At 40.2% G+C, this 15,349-nt stretch overlaps 1 protein-coding gene across 1 annotated transcript in view; it reads left to right on the forward strand.

Annotated features, from left to right (window-relative positions):
- The window catches only part of TBX15 (T-box transcription factor 15), a 75,681-nt gene that overhangs the window by 25,837 nt on the left and 34,495 nt on the right, over positions 1-15,349 (forward strand). Inside the window, exon 2 of the mRNA XM_088138605.1 lies at positions 8,531-8,744. Within this exon, the coding sequence (XP_087994731.1) occupies positions 8,531-8,744 (214 nt within the window). The remainder of the gene's footprint in view (positions 1-8,530; positions 8,745-15,349) is intronic.

Genomic DNA, 15,349 nt, shown 5'->3' on the forward strand with positions numbered 1-15,349 from the left:
CATTTTTTTACAGACACTACGTCTATTTCAGTACAATTGTTTTGCAGAGGACTGTGCCATGGCATTGTTAAAACATTTTTTTGTGAAGCGTGAGAGAAACAGTGAGATTTTAAACATTTCAGAGGAATGTCAGACATTTCCCACAGTATGAGATAGAGTAATGGTATTCGTACGTTGCTCAGCCATGAACACAGATTGTGCATTTGTTTACTTACGTTTACTCTCAGGGAGTTTACAGAATATGAGATCGATATTTGATCTGTAAAGTAAGTTTTCATAGTAAGCAGAGAACAGAGGGAGGAGCATCAATTTTTTACTACAGGAAGACCAGTTTTCCCCACAAATAACTACTTGTGAGTTGGGATACATCTTACAGTCTATAATGAGCTGATAAGAATAGAAGGAGCTGCTGAAAATAAAGGCATCAACAAGACATACAAATGGATACAAATATTGGTTACTATAAAGCAGTGTTTTCCAAACTTGGCAACTTTAAGATGTGTGGACCTCAACTCCCAGAATTCCCCAGCTAGCATGCTTTTTGTAATGCCCTAAACAAACCTTTTTCCCCCTCTCATCTCCTGTCCCCTTCCCTCATCTCCGTCTAGTTTTGTTTCTCCACTTCCCTTCCCTTCCCTTCCCTTCCCTTCCCTTCCCTTCCCTTCCCTTCCCTTCCCTTCCCTTCCCTTCCCTTCCCTTCCCTTCCCTTCCCTTCCCTTCCCTTCCCTTCCCCATACAGCTGTCATTTCTTCTTAACTCATCTCTGTAGTATTTTTTCTTTCTTTCTCTGGACGAAGGAGATTGTGGTTATTTGTCTATGTGTGAGAGAATGGCTAGTTATGCAGATGGGGATTAATTTTGTAAACAGGAGCTTATTTAAAAGGTGCTTAATCTTAATTAATAGTTATCTATTCAATTATTATGGTTGGTCACACAGTCAGCCAGATGTTTAGACTGGATTTGACATTTTTATCCACCTATCAAGTCCTTCCCAAGGACCTGGGATAGGCAGGTGTTGTGGTTTGATGGTGTTCAAGGTATCGTCGCAGGTTATAAGCTGTTCCAAGTAAAGCTGCCTTTTGCAGTTGACTGATGGTGACTTTGTCAATGCTGATGGTCTTCAAGTGGTGCTTCCTATGTTTTGGGATTGCACTGAAGGTGCCTATAACTGTTGGTACTATCTTTGCTTTCTTTTGCCATAGTCGTTCTACTTTTATTTTCACATCTTTATATTTTGTGATTTTCTCCAGTTCTTTCTCTTCTGTTCTGCTGTCTCCAGGTATTCCAATGTCTGCTATCCAGACTTTCTTATCAACAATTGTTAGGTCTGGGGTGTTACGTGGCAGGTGCTTGTCTGTTTGAATTTGAAAGTCCCAGAGCACTTTAGCTTCTTCATTTTCTATTGCTTTGTCTGTTTTGTGGTCCCACCAGTTTTTGCTTGCAGGCAAATGCACCATCGTTGCTACTTCGTCATGCCGTTGTTTGTAGTCAGTCTGTGCGATCTTCTTGCAGCAACTAACTAGGTGGTCTACTGTTTCTTCAGCCGCTTTGCAGAGGGAACATTTGCTGTCTGTTGTTGTCTTCTTGATTCTGGCTTTATATGCATTTGTTCTTAAGGCTTGGTCTTGTGCAGCCAGAATTAGTCCCTCTGTCTCTTTCTTCCACTTTCCTGCTGTTAGCCATTGCCAGGTCTTGTTGTTATCTGCTTTGCCTACTAGTTTGTGTGTGTGTGTGTGTGTGTGTGTACTGGCCATTGCCTTGCCATGTCTCTTTTCTTCATTTTGTCTTTCTTATAGGCCAGTTTGGTTTCTTTGGTATTCAGTAAGCCTTCGTGGTGTACTAGCTTCAGTGCATCTTCTTCACTGTCCTTCAGATGTTCTTCTAATGCCCTTTTTTCTTCTTCAATTGTCTGGTGTACTTGCAACATTCCACACCCACCTATGCTCCTTGGTATGTAGAGTCTGTCAGTGTCACTGCATGGATGAAGGGCATGATTCATTGTTATTATTTTTCTGCTCTTCCTATCCAGGGCTTCTAGTTCTGCTTGAGTTTACTCCACTATTCCAGCTATGCATCTAATAACTAGAATTGCCCAGGTGTTAGCTGTCTTGATGGTATTTCCACCGCTGAGTTTGGACTTTAAGATCTTCTTCACTCTTCTGATATATTCACTACTAACCTTTTTCTTGACTTCAGTGTGCTCGATGTTGTCAGCCTAAAGGATGCCCAGGTATTTGTAGTGATCTTCATCCAGACCCTTGATGTTATTTCCATTGGCCATCTTGATTCCTTCAGTTTTCACTATTTTTCCATTATTGATGGTAAGGATGGCACATTTGTCCAGTCCAAACTCCATTGCAATATCTTGGCTGTGTGTTTGGACATTGTTGAGCAGTGATTCCATTTCAGATGGCTTTTTCCATACAGCTTCACATCGTCCTTGTAAAGGAGGTGGGATAACCTGGCAGATGTTTTTGATGTTTGATAGCCATGGCCCAACTTGTTCAGTATTGTTGACAGAGGAATCAATGTAATGACAAACAGTAGTGGTGATAGTGAGTCTCCTTGAAATATTTCTCTCTTGATGTTAACCTCTCCCAGTCTAACCTCTCCTAGCAACTGTGTCTTCCATTGTGCCATTGATCTATGCACAAAGCTTCTGATGTTCCTACTGACTCCTGTTATTTCTAGGCACTTGATTATCTAGTCATGTGGCAGGGAGTCAAATGCATTCTTGTAATCAATCCAAGCTACATTCAAGTTGGTCTTCCTTCTCTTACAGTTTTCCAAAATCATCTTGTCAGTTAGGAGCTGATCTTTTGTCCCTCTGCTATTTGGGCAGTTTCCTTTCTGCTCAGATGGAAAGAGCTTGTTTTCAATTAGGTGCTGTTGGATTGCATCAGCTACCACACCAGTTAGCAATTTGGAAGTTGTTGGCAAGCAGGTAATTGGCCTGTAGTTGCCTGGTGCTGCCCCTTTTACTGGATCTTTCATTATCATGTAGGTTTTGCCAGATGTTAACCAATCTTCAATTTCACCTCCTTGCAGTATCTTGTTAAACTGCTTGGCAATGAGTGGGTGCAGAGCAGTCAGATGTTTCAACCAAAAATCATGCAGTTCATCTTCACCTGGTGCTGACCAATTCTTGGTCTTCCTTGCCCTTTTCTCCACCATTTCTGCTATTACAAGAAGTTCTTTCATTTCAGCTTCTTTTTTATTCTTATTTACCTCCTTTGTCAGAGTTGCATTCTTGTTGTATTTCTTTGGGTTGTCCCATATCTGTGCCCAAACTACACTGTTTCTTCTTTGTCAGGTGTTGACTGGTTCATTGCAGTCTCTCCATTGATGGATTGATAGAAACGTTTTTGATTCGACTGAAATTGGAGATTCTGCCTGCAGTGTGCAATTTGAGCTTTGTATCTGCTGATCTTCTTGGCTATGGCTGTTATTTGCTGCTTTATTATTTCCAGTGCTTCCTTGATCGTCCTTGTTTCTAGGTGATATTTCTTGGTCAGGTATTCTTTGGTCTTTTTGTTTTTCAGCTTTTCTTTCATCTGTTCTAGCTTGCTTGCATCTGGTCTTAGCATGCTGATCTTATTTTCCAGCCTGATCTTTCATTTTGGTGGTGCACTGTTTGGCTTTTTTTCTTGTTTGTTAATTTTGCATCCAAGGTATTCAGTTATAACTGCAGCTGTGGTGTACATTAGTTGGTTTGTTTCTTGTCGTGAGCTGGTGCTTATATTTGATATTATAGTATTAGTATCATTTAATACTTGTGCTAGCTGTTTCTTTGTAACAAGCTTTAATACAGGCAACCTAATTCTGTTGTTTTTGTGCTGTTCTAGATGTTCAGTTATTCTTTGTTTCAATTCCTCTTTTTTTTTAGTTGGAGGGCTTTGTTCTTTCTGAGGAGAAGGCTTTACTATCTAAATCAACGTTGATCTGCTAGGCTCTGTGATTTCTGATTCTGGATGTTGTTCTTTCCAGAACTAGTTAATTCTTTTCAGATATCCTCTTCTCATTGGGCTTGATTTGTAATAGCATATCATTATTTCTTTGTTTTCAGTCTTTGTATATTTGCAACGGGTAAACAACTTTTCTTCCAATAGTTCTGCAGCTGCTGGCCCTGGTTGCTCAGCCAACAGTCCTGAGTCCTGTAGCCCACTTGTCACCAGATGTCCAGGAACTAGAACACCTAGCATGGTCCTTGTTGACCCAGGCAGTGACCAATTTGGTATGGGTTTCTGTAAATTACATCTCATCATATTGTTTATGGGAGAGACACGCTTTGTCTGGCTCCTCTGATGAGACTGTCCAGTATGGTTGAACCTCTGACATAGCTCTCATCCTCCCCGGAGCACGCAAGCCCCACAACCATGTCAAGGTAGTGCCTCACTGGGGGGAGCAAGGCTTCTGCATTTAAGTACACATACATGCAATTGTGTTGCTTGGAAACATTTCTTCAGTGTGTTGGGAAATGGGGAATCTCCCAAAAAAGTTTCATCTGAAGATGACAACCTTAGGTTCATGAGATGGGAACATTGGCCTTTTTAGAGGATTTTATCTGTTTTTATACTTTTTTCCTCCTGTGTATTCTTCTGGGGAGGAGGGTGCATGTTAAATTCAAGGTGTATGTATATATATGGTAGAAAAACATGTTCATTGTTTAAAAGTGCTCTCAAAACCTAACTTCAAAGTTTAGTATTCAGATGAAGTCTTTGATGTCATTCGATATAAAAATGTATTACAGATCTAAATAGTAGTTTTCTTTGATATTCAGAAACATAGTTGTTGCTAATCTGTTAAGAAAATAGCCCACCCCCATCAAAATCCCAAGAGTAAAATCAGAAAATAGATTGTGGGGGTGGTGAAGCTCCCCACACTTTGAGACCAGATCCATAACACATATTCCTAAATTAACTGGAACACACAGCATAGATTTTTGTTTCTGCCTCTCAGTCAATCTTCAAGGTCAAGGTGATTGACCTTGCCCCCCCCCCCGTCATCTTGAATGTTTTTAGTTTTTATGTACAGGGTTTGTTGTTTAGATTTGATTTTTAATGGATTATTTATTTTAACTATTTATGGGGGATTTTTAATTGTTGATGGGATTTCTGATTTTCACTGTGAGCCGCCCAGAGTCACCCGTTGGGGGGAGATGGGCGGCATACAAATTTAATAATAAATAAATAAATAAATAAAATGAAGGGCTGGCACCTTAACATGAGCTTGGAAACAAGTGGCTAACAAGCGGAGCTTCTGCAATATGCTTCTTGTACCTGGATTTTCAAACTTTGTTTCTGCACTTAAATTCATGTTTATTGTCTACTACAGAAGTAATAAATAATAAAATGAATGTGATTTAACTCTTGAAAAAAGGCTCTTTCTCTCTGTTTCTAGAGGTTTGGAATTGGACTGGAGCTCCACCCACCATAATGGGTAGTGATACAAAAACTATTCTTCAAGGGTCATATCTGTAGCACTTAGCTTCATCCAGACAAACACAGCGTGAGGGGGTTGTTTGTTTCTCAGAAAGAGCCTTACTTCTAAAAGGCACACCCTATGTAGAATTGTGTTGTAAGGAGATGCAGCTATACAGGAGGAGTGCCCAATTCAAAATCCCATTCCCCCAGCTTGTTAGGTGGTAGGCAGATCCACACTTTTTGCTTGCCCCACCCACCATTTCTGGAGGGCAAAAACAGGATGTCCTCAACCCACTCCCAGCTTGCAGGGAATGCTTGTGTTTTCCTGGACTGCCTCAGAATGGGTGTTTTCCACTTATGGATGGGAAAAAGGGTGATGGCTGGTTTATCTGCTGCATTCACTGTGTTGTAGGTAAATCCCTCTGAAGGGGATGAGTTCACATAATCTTTTAACTATGAATGTGGTGTGAATACAGCCTCTTATTCATATTGGTAGTTACTCATCATCAAAACAGGCTTTTGATTTTTTAAATTTATGTATCAATTTGGAAAAAAAATAATGTACTGTAGTTTATAAAGTTAAAGCATCACACTGCACACATATGCATCCACCAGCAGCAGCTTTAAATGAAAAGTCCCTTTCTTGTGCTTTCCCAGAGTGGGCTTCTTAAACTCTGCTGCAGTTGCTGCCGTAATAGTGCTCCGGTGGTGTATCATGTTTGCCTCACATGAAATGGGTTGAAACCAGCCCCCTGCATTTTTTAAACTTTCTATCCACTTTTTTGGTTTGCTACTGGTAATCAGTTTACCAGTAGACCATTAAAATGCTGGAACAATCCTCCCTCCCTCCCTCCCTCCCTTTCTTCCACCCAACCTCTCTCAGCCCCAGGTAAATGCAGTGATGTTCTTTAAAGCTCTTGTCTATTTGGGCTATTTGGGAGCTGGGGCAAGACTGACAAGTGTGAAAATATTCACTTGTGAACTAGTAAAGAACAACAACAGCAATCAAGTGGAGAGCTCAGGGCAGGAAAAATAGTAATGAATGAAAATGCTTTCTAGCTAGTTTCAAACCAGGGACCCTTCACATGTAAGGCAAATATAATAATTGCTGTGGTATAGGGTGAAGTGCTAATGCTGGCTATTTTTGGAAGGAGTTTTTGAATGTGCTGTTCATTGTCCTGCTGGAAGCACATGACCTGCAAGTCCCTCCCCTGGCAAGGAAAGCAATTGGTGCTTGCTCTCCTGGCAAGGGTGGGAGGGGTAAAGAAACAGGAGAATTCACCAATTAGGAGCTATGTTCACCACAATTCAGACAGAACACCTGGCTATCACCATGTCCAAAGTAGAGGAAGGGATTGACATCTGGAAAGGAATTGCTTAAGCTGGCTTCATTTCCAGCTGGTTTATTTATGGGAGACAAACAGCTGAAGGGTGCCATGTGGAAGAGCCTTAGACTCCATCTACAGTAATGCCGCCTTATCTTTCTGAACTACAACTAGGTAACAGATGTGAAACATTTTGAGCACACTGAATAAAGTCCAAGCATTATTGTTTGGAAATAAGGCTTGCTGAAATCCTTCCATTAGATATTTTTAAGAGGAGGGTGGTGGACAGTTTACATTTCCTGTACATGTGACTCTGACACAACTCATATGAGAGCCATGAATAGCAATTCATTATCTTCTCCATGCCAGTTATATTGTTGCCAGCAACGCTTGCTAAGTTGATTGCTTCAATATTCTACCTTTTTCAACATTTGTTACTAAAACTCAAGCTACAATGTTGGACATTCTGTATTAGCGTATTTGATAATTAGATTCTCAGAGAATTATCTTGCGTTACATCAATTCATGTCACTAGATGAAGTAGGAGGACTTGAATACTGCCCAAACATTTTCTCTTATATCTCTGCAATTGAAGGGACTGAAGGCTTAGTGTTTTCCCAAAATTAAAATAAAATACATATATGGAAAGGGCCCCAGAATATCCTTGAGTGGAATAGAGGGTGTTTTATTAATTGATTGATGGCAATAAATAAACAAACAAACAACATCTAATCTGTAAGAATTAACCCTCATGGAAAAGATAATTCCAACAGAACCATACAGCAGTGTGGAGAACAAGATAATATAATGGAGTAATAGGGGCTCCAACACAGAAATGCACTGCTGGTTTTCTGGAGAATCATAATAGAGGATTCAGTTGGGCCCCTTGTGGGAGGATTTCCATGACTGAAAGTGTGGTGACAGGGACCCCTGTGACCTGCATCCCAACCAGCTGAACCTCCAATGGCAAGACCTACAAGGCAAGCTTTCCCTTGGGTCCTCACAACCAACGAGCGCAGAGCTCTTTATAAAAAGGTTTGAGACTGAGAAATGTCTTTAATTCAGTTCTAGCTTTCTGGCTTTCTCTCATTTTGGTCCAGATGTTTATATCTGAAGACCCTGTAAAAGTCAAGGTGTTCTTTGAAATAACAATTACTTTGTCAGTAATTTTTTCCATATGTTTGCCTTCTTCAACTCTGCAGGGATTCTACATCCATAACCCAACATGGTTATTTTCTCAGGGAAAATAATTGCTCAAAAATTATAATATAGGAACAAATAACATATATCTGCCTAAAATCAAAACGAAAAGACAGCTTTTATTATTATTGAGGACAAAGAAATTAGGAATCTGGGGGAAAAAACTTACTCTAAAAATATCTGCATAAGCAGCACATGTGGTAAAACATACAATTAAATGCAATGTTATTTCTCCAGTGTTGAATGATCCCCCCCCCCCCCATTTCTCTCAGCCTACAGTTGCAGGCTGCATTTCCCTGTATTCTGATTAATTTGTTACTATTTATATTTTAAACTGTGGGCAGTTTTATTCAGCAGCTTTAAAACTTAATTAAAGTGCCAGATGTCATGTTGGAAACAGAAAACCAGAAGCCAGATTGTAACTCACAACACAACAACAACAACACTCATGTAACGAAAAGAATGCCGTTCCTCTAATTCCCCAGTTCCCTTCAACTGGCTTCATTTTATCTCTTCCTTCTTTGAGGAACTTTAGACATTGCAGGTTTGTTTGACTCTGCTCTCTGCTTCTGCTTCTTGTAGATTCAGAGCAGAGCACAGGATCCGAGACCGAAGTGCTGGCAGAGAGGACATCCTGCTCGTTTGGTTCCCCGTCAGACCTCACATCAAGCAGCTCGCTCTCCCAGCCACTGCCTGCCTCATCCATGGAGGAGATCCAAGTGGAATTGCAGTGCGCTGATCTCTGGAAGCGATTCCATGATATTGGCACAGAAATGATCATCACCAAAGCAGGCAGGTAAGGCATCCTATCTGCTTTTGATGGAGAGCTGCCTTAATGAAACCAAAATCTGCAGCTCTTGCCTTGTCTTGCATTACCATGATCTCAGTTCCTAAGAACTAGAACACTCCACTTTATTACTATGTGGTGCCCTATCTTTCCATGCTCGTGGTGTAGAGACAGTACTGCCCAGCAGTTTCAAGGCAGATAAAGAGAGGAAGGTTGACTTCTCTGTGTGCAGCAAACGTTCTATATTTCATTTCTTAATTCTAGCTGCGATAATATGAAAATAACTATCAGTTTCAGTCCATGCCCACTATGATTGTGAGATAGCTAGATAGCTAGATAATAGATGGACACACACATACACAATGCACGCGCACACACAATTGTGGTCATTATTTCCAAAAATAGTAGTAATATTTTATCAGTCTCAGGGCTTTTAAAATCACTTGGAAAGAATTTCTAATGAATATTTGTGAGAATGCCAATAACCAGTTGAACATCTGGAACCTTCCAAATCTGTAGTTCTTGCTAAAGATGGAAGAAGAAAGAAGAAATAAATGACAATTAATTAGGCAGTGGATCTCCTGAATGCAAGAGTGGTAATGGATAATAATAATAACAACAACAACAACAACAGCAACAACAACATGCCACCCAACTCCGGGCATCCATACTCACTCTCAATGATTAAGAGTTATTGAATACTGTAAGTTTTCATGTTTGGATGAGCAATATACAAGTGCATCAAACTTCCATAATAGAGTTATTTGACTCCAGAGTTATTTGACTCCAGAACTGACTATTGAAAAAGTGGGACTATGGCTTTTGCAGATAAGCCAACAGTTCATAGTGCTGATTCATTGTCTACTGCAATCCCTTTTCTATTCCCAAGCAGTCTTTCAAGTATTTACAAATAAATTGCATTTTTAATTGAAAAGGGAAATTGCAAAACAAATAGAAAAAGGAATCAATATGTATTTAGCTGTTTAAAAAATGAAATCTATTGATAAAATAGGAAGCTCTGCTGTTGCCAACTCCTTGACACAGCTGGCTGTTTTAAATCCAAGGCCTAACATTAGTAATGGTAAACTGTTCACTAAAGGTGTCGACATACCGTGCATCCACTGTAAAAAAGGCCAACAGCTTGTTAGGGATAATATGAAACAGTATTGAGAATCAAGATGTCAATATCATAATGCCCTTGTATACATCAATGGTGTGACTTCATCTGGAATATTGGGTGCAATTCTGGTCACTGCAGCTCAGAAAGGATATAGTAGAGGTAGAGAAGGTTCATAGGAGGGCAACAAGGTGATCAGGGGTCTGGAGCAGCTTCCCTATGAAGAAAGATTGCAACATTTGGGGCTTTGTGGTCCAGAAAGGAGGTGAATGAGAGGGGACATGATTGAAGTGTACAAAATTATGCATAGTGTGAGTAAAGTGGACAAGGAGAAGCTATTTTCCCCCTCCCAAAATACTACAACCATCCAATGAAATTGAATCCTGGAAGAACCGGGACAGACAAAAGGATTTTTTTTTACACAATACTTAATTCAACATTGGAATTTGTTACCACACAGTGTAGTGCTGGCTACCAGCTTGACTGCCTTCAAAAAAGGGCTAGACAAATTCATGGAAGTCATGGGGGTCAGTGGCTGTTAGCCTTGATAGCAGTGTGGCTACCTCTGAAGGCCATCTGCTGGGAAACTAGTAGGCTTCCTTGTGCAGTTGTTGGCCACTGTGAGAAGAGACTGCTGGATGAGATGGGCCAGGGATCTGATCAAGCAGGGCACTGCTTGAGTTTTTATGTTCTTACCTAACTTGCATCATTCTATCATAACTCTTGGCATGAATTTCCATGCCTTCCCTGCCGAGAACACAACTTTTTGACACAATAAATCAGTGTTTCTCAACCTTGGCAGCTTGAAGATGTGTGGACTTCAACTCCCAGAATTCCCCAGCCAGCATGGCTGGCTGGGGAATTCTGGGAGTTGAAGTCCACACATCTTCAAGCTGCCAAGGTTGAGAAACACTGCAATAAATGATATAGCTGTATTATCAATTATAAAGTTGGCTCAGCTTTAAATGGATACTAATTTATTTTGTGCATGACAGTAAATGATACTTTATACTTGGTTGAGAGGGGCAAAGATTTGGAATTCCTAGGGCCAGCTGTAGATTCCATTTAAGATATAGTCCTATATTTTCTTCTATATGGAGAAAAAGAAAGTGCCACAGAGCAGAGTGAGGGGAAGACCTGCAATGCACGGCTGGCTAGCCTCTGTTCACACTTATTCAGGCACCATACAATGTGTCTCAGTCTGAGGACAGAAAGAGTTTCATTGCAGCCTGTCCAGGTTCCATGAAACAAGACCTTTTCACCTCTTTTGTCACTTTGTGTGAATAAGTTACCAAGGGCCCGATTGTGATAGTATTGATGAGTAGAAGCCTTCTACAATTTTATTTATTTATTTATTAGATGTTTATCCCGCCTTTATTTATTTATTTATTTTATAAATAACTCAAGGGGGTAAACATACTTAATATTCCTTCCTCCTTCTATTTTTCCCTCAACAACAACCCTGTGAGGTGGGTTGGGCTGAGAGAGTGTGACTGGCTCAAAGTCACTCAGCTGGCTTTCATGCCTAAGGCAGGACTAGAACTCGCAAAATTCTACATCCCACTCCTGATACGTCTTTTTAAGAATTGGAATATCCTGTGATAAACAAGATTATAATAAACTAATCACTTAGGTCAGAGAAAAATCTTTGGTTCCTTCAAGAATAGTCTCTGATCTTCTCAAAGTTGTGTGTTCCAGCCAGTTCCCATTATAATTGCAATTAATGTTTATTTTTGAAGCAATCAGCACCTTGGACAGAGAAAGAATCAGGAAGAATGCCGTTCTGCTTGAGCAACAACAGTGCCCAGGGATAGAAATCCTCCACAATATTTTATTTCTCTTCCCCTTTTGGTTAACTCCATGAATTTGACTAGTGAGACCAACTGTAGATTGTCTCTGTGGCTTGTGAGATGATCTTTGTGGTAGTGAGTAGGAATCTCAAGTTCCAAATAAATTAGATGCGCTTGGAAAAGTTTTGACAGTCAATACTTCAGAAAATTATTAAATCCAGTCTTCTCTTTTGAAGATGTCTTTAAATGGGGTACAAGCAACTGTCAGTAATCTTGTTTTTGTCATATGCTTAAAAACTGCACAAAATATCCCCGAATGACATATGCTACTGAAAACAAATAAGGGAAGGGGCTAGCCACATTTTCCACATTTAAGGGATCAACCCCTTTAATTTTATAAATAATGTTTAACTGTTCAGTTAAAAGCATTAAAAGACCTTTAAAATGGCACTCAGCATCAACTGAAATCAGCAAACATATGACAAAACCCTCTATTTAAACTGCACTACAAAGAAATATTGAACTAGGAATTTGAAAAAACAAAAAACAAAAACATCACACAATATCCTGAAATGGCAAACCACCGCTCTGATGTGGTTGCCTGGAACCAGTCAATGCTGCATCACCTGGAATCACGCTCAGCTCGACAGCTTCTTTACCTTTGCCTCTTTACACTGAAATTTAACAAACGTATCTCAACAAAATTTGTTCCCCTCAAGTAAAATTGGTCAAAACATGATTAAAAACAACAACATGTCATTAATTTATTGATGCAACTTATCTATCAGTCATGCACTCTAGGCATATGCCTCCAGGAAGCCTTCCTCAGCAATGTGTCTGCCCTCCCTCAACCCCCCGCCCCGGATGTAGGGTAGACAGAGAGGCTCTTCAAAAACAGCTACAAGATCCATGAGCTGAATTACATAGCTTGAGATCCTGTATAGCAAGTTTTTCAGAACTGAATTATGAAGCAAAATGGGTTAATTGCAGATAACCCTATAGTGAATTGCAACCAATATTATTGTCCTTGTTCTAATGTTCTTTTTATTTGTGTGTGTGTGTGTATGTTTGTATAGAGAGAGAGAGTTATGATCCCACCTCTTTGACAGATTTTTTTAAAAAAATCGTTCATAACTTTTGAACCTAAATTGTGTTTATTTCAACAGCCTTCGTGAACCTTCAACATGTCATAATACGGCCAGGGATATAGGATGGCCTTGCACTTCTATTTAACCTAACTGCCAGGATTGTTGTGGGTATCGGTCAGGGAGGATGATACACTATTCTTTGCTCCTTGAAAAAATGGTAGGGTTAAAAATATAATCAAATACCTTAGAGTTAGGCAGCTGTTTTAGTATCTTGGTTAGAATGGATCATTGCAACTGATAGGAAAGCCGGTATGCAATTTAATGTGCATCACACAAATGAAATTTACTTCTCATTTACTGAATTTTATATTTGCTGTTGGTGCAAGGGCATTCCCATATGGGACTGCTAGCTGTTGCACTAGATTACTATTGCACAACTGGGACTGGATGAGGCCAAATAATTTTACATGTTTGTTCTGGGGATTCCGATGTGGGGCATGCAGCTACTTGGGGATGTGACGTCTTAAGTTCTCTGTGTATTCCATGGGTATGGCACTTGCATTTTTTACTAAACTTACACAGCTGTGCAGTACATAGTACTGTAGTTGTATATAGTTACCATGCGACATATTGGCTGACTGAAGATCATCTTGCCATAGCTTAAAAACCTTAACCAATTGACTTCTACAGCAAATCTCCCATGACTTCACTTAGGTCAGGATGTTCCACTACTTTCCCAGCCTTTAGGCTGATGGCAGCTGGCTCCATGTGTCCCTCCCCTCTGTACCGAGAGGAGATCCTCTTGAGATTCTGGACAGTGGTGATCCCAGGCTTCAGGGCCAGCTGGCTCCTTGCACCTGGCGCTTTCAGCATCCACAGCGCTCCTTGGCATTTGATCAGTGATAAAGCAGAGCACGTTTGATAGATTCACAGGACTTGTTGCTCTGTCAACATAATTAGAATCATAACCAATGTTGCTTTGTGGGCAAATTTGGGAGGTCTTTCAGCAGCGAGAGAGGAGCAGAGTGAAAGCTGTATTAAATCCCATTATATTCACATTTAGCCTCTCTTCCACAATTTCATGCAAACTGAATTGATATAGTCCTGCAAGTGTTCATCGCAATACACTTTTCTGAAGAATGGAAATGGGCAGGGAGGGAGGTTTAGCTTGTTTTAGATGGGGTTACTCTTCCTTTGAAGAACCAACTTGGCAGTTTAGACTTGTTTATAAATACATTTTTCACAGTGGTTGTACAGGAATCCCATGCTAGGACAATCTTTAGTTTAGATTCATTCAATGAATTTTACATGGGAATGTCCTTGAAGATAGTTCTGGAACTGCAATCAATTCAAAATACTGTCATTATGTTGAGTTGCTCATGTTGTGTGATGGTTACTAGTTATGTTCCATTTCCCAGGTTATTTCAAAATGCTTTAAGGCTCTACATGGCTTGACTCCTGTCACTTGAGGACTGTTCTTCAAATATACCTTCTGTTTTATTTCATATCTGAGGTTGTCATATTTGGCACTAAGAAAAATACAAACAGAAATTAAGTTAGACTTTTGCTTGCACAGCAAAAAGAGTTGAGGGCAGGTTTGTTGCATCACCACGCTGGCAAAGCCTACTTTATATAACAGAAAAGCCAAGGACAAAAAATAAATTTGACTCGATTTCTGGGCACTGTGCATGATTAGGTCTGTCCTCAGATCACTGCTGCTACTATTCCTCTTAAGATCCTAATGGAATATTAGCTCTTAGTTTGCAGCTTTTAAATACGATCGCCAGCTCACTGTCTTCTAGGGAGCAGCTTTGGTGACAACTTACTGATCGCAACATACAGTTTTAGAATAAGAAAAGCACGTATCAGCTTACCCTACATTTCTTCAGGATGGTTTGATATTTTGGAGCCTGGGGTGGAAAATCCAACTTGCTTTTCTCCAATTTATTTGCATGGAGCACAACTACTATTTTGGCACAGTTTCTACTCATCCTGTATGTTTATAAAAAACAATTTCCTGAAGGATCTCGTCCCATGAATCAAATATAATGATTCCTGCTTTGTGACTTGCATTTCACTGGAGGAGTCTTGGTTGTGTCTGAATTCTCATCTGAATCTGAAGCTTGAGATTTCTTTTAGGCTGCTCTTCAGCTTGCTTTCTGCAGTTAGGAAGACCTGAGTTGTAAAGTGCAACTTCCTCTACTCATGTGACTGGGCAAGTTTAAAAAGCCATTGGGATGGAAATTATTCCTGGTAGTCTGAATTCAGACCCGGGTATGGGACAGAAACCTCTTGGGTCACTCTCATGGATGACTCCTAATGGGACTTGGATTTGGGCAGCATGAGGCCTTTCCTGGAATGGGAAGTGCCAAATACTGTCACTCATGCCCTTTTAACCTCCCAGTTGGATTACTGTAATTTGCTTCACATGGGATTGTCCTTGAAGACCACCTGGAACATTCAGTTGGTGCAGAATGCATCTTCTGATTTCATAACAAGCTAGACCCATTATTGCTGATATAACATCAACATTTCAGGAGCTGCACTTGCTACCAGGCACAATTCAAGGTGCTGGTTATTACCTCTAAAGCTCTGTATGGCTTGGGTATTTTCAGCACT

This window comes from Python bivittatus, unplaced genomic scaffold, assembly GCF_059951505.1.
Source record: "Python bivittatus isolate LINGU-HERP-01145 unplaced genomic scaffold, Pbiv_v1 ctg000270_np1212, whole genome shotgun sequence".
Taxonomy (NCBI): Eukaryota; Metazoa; Chordata; class Lepidosauria; order Squamata; family Pythonidae; genus Python; species Python bivittatus.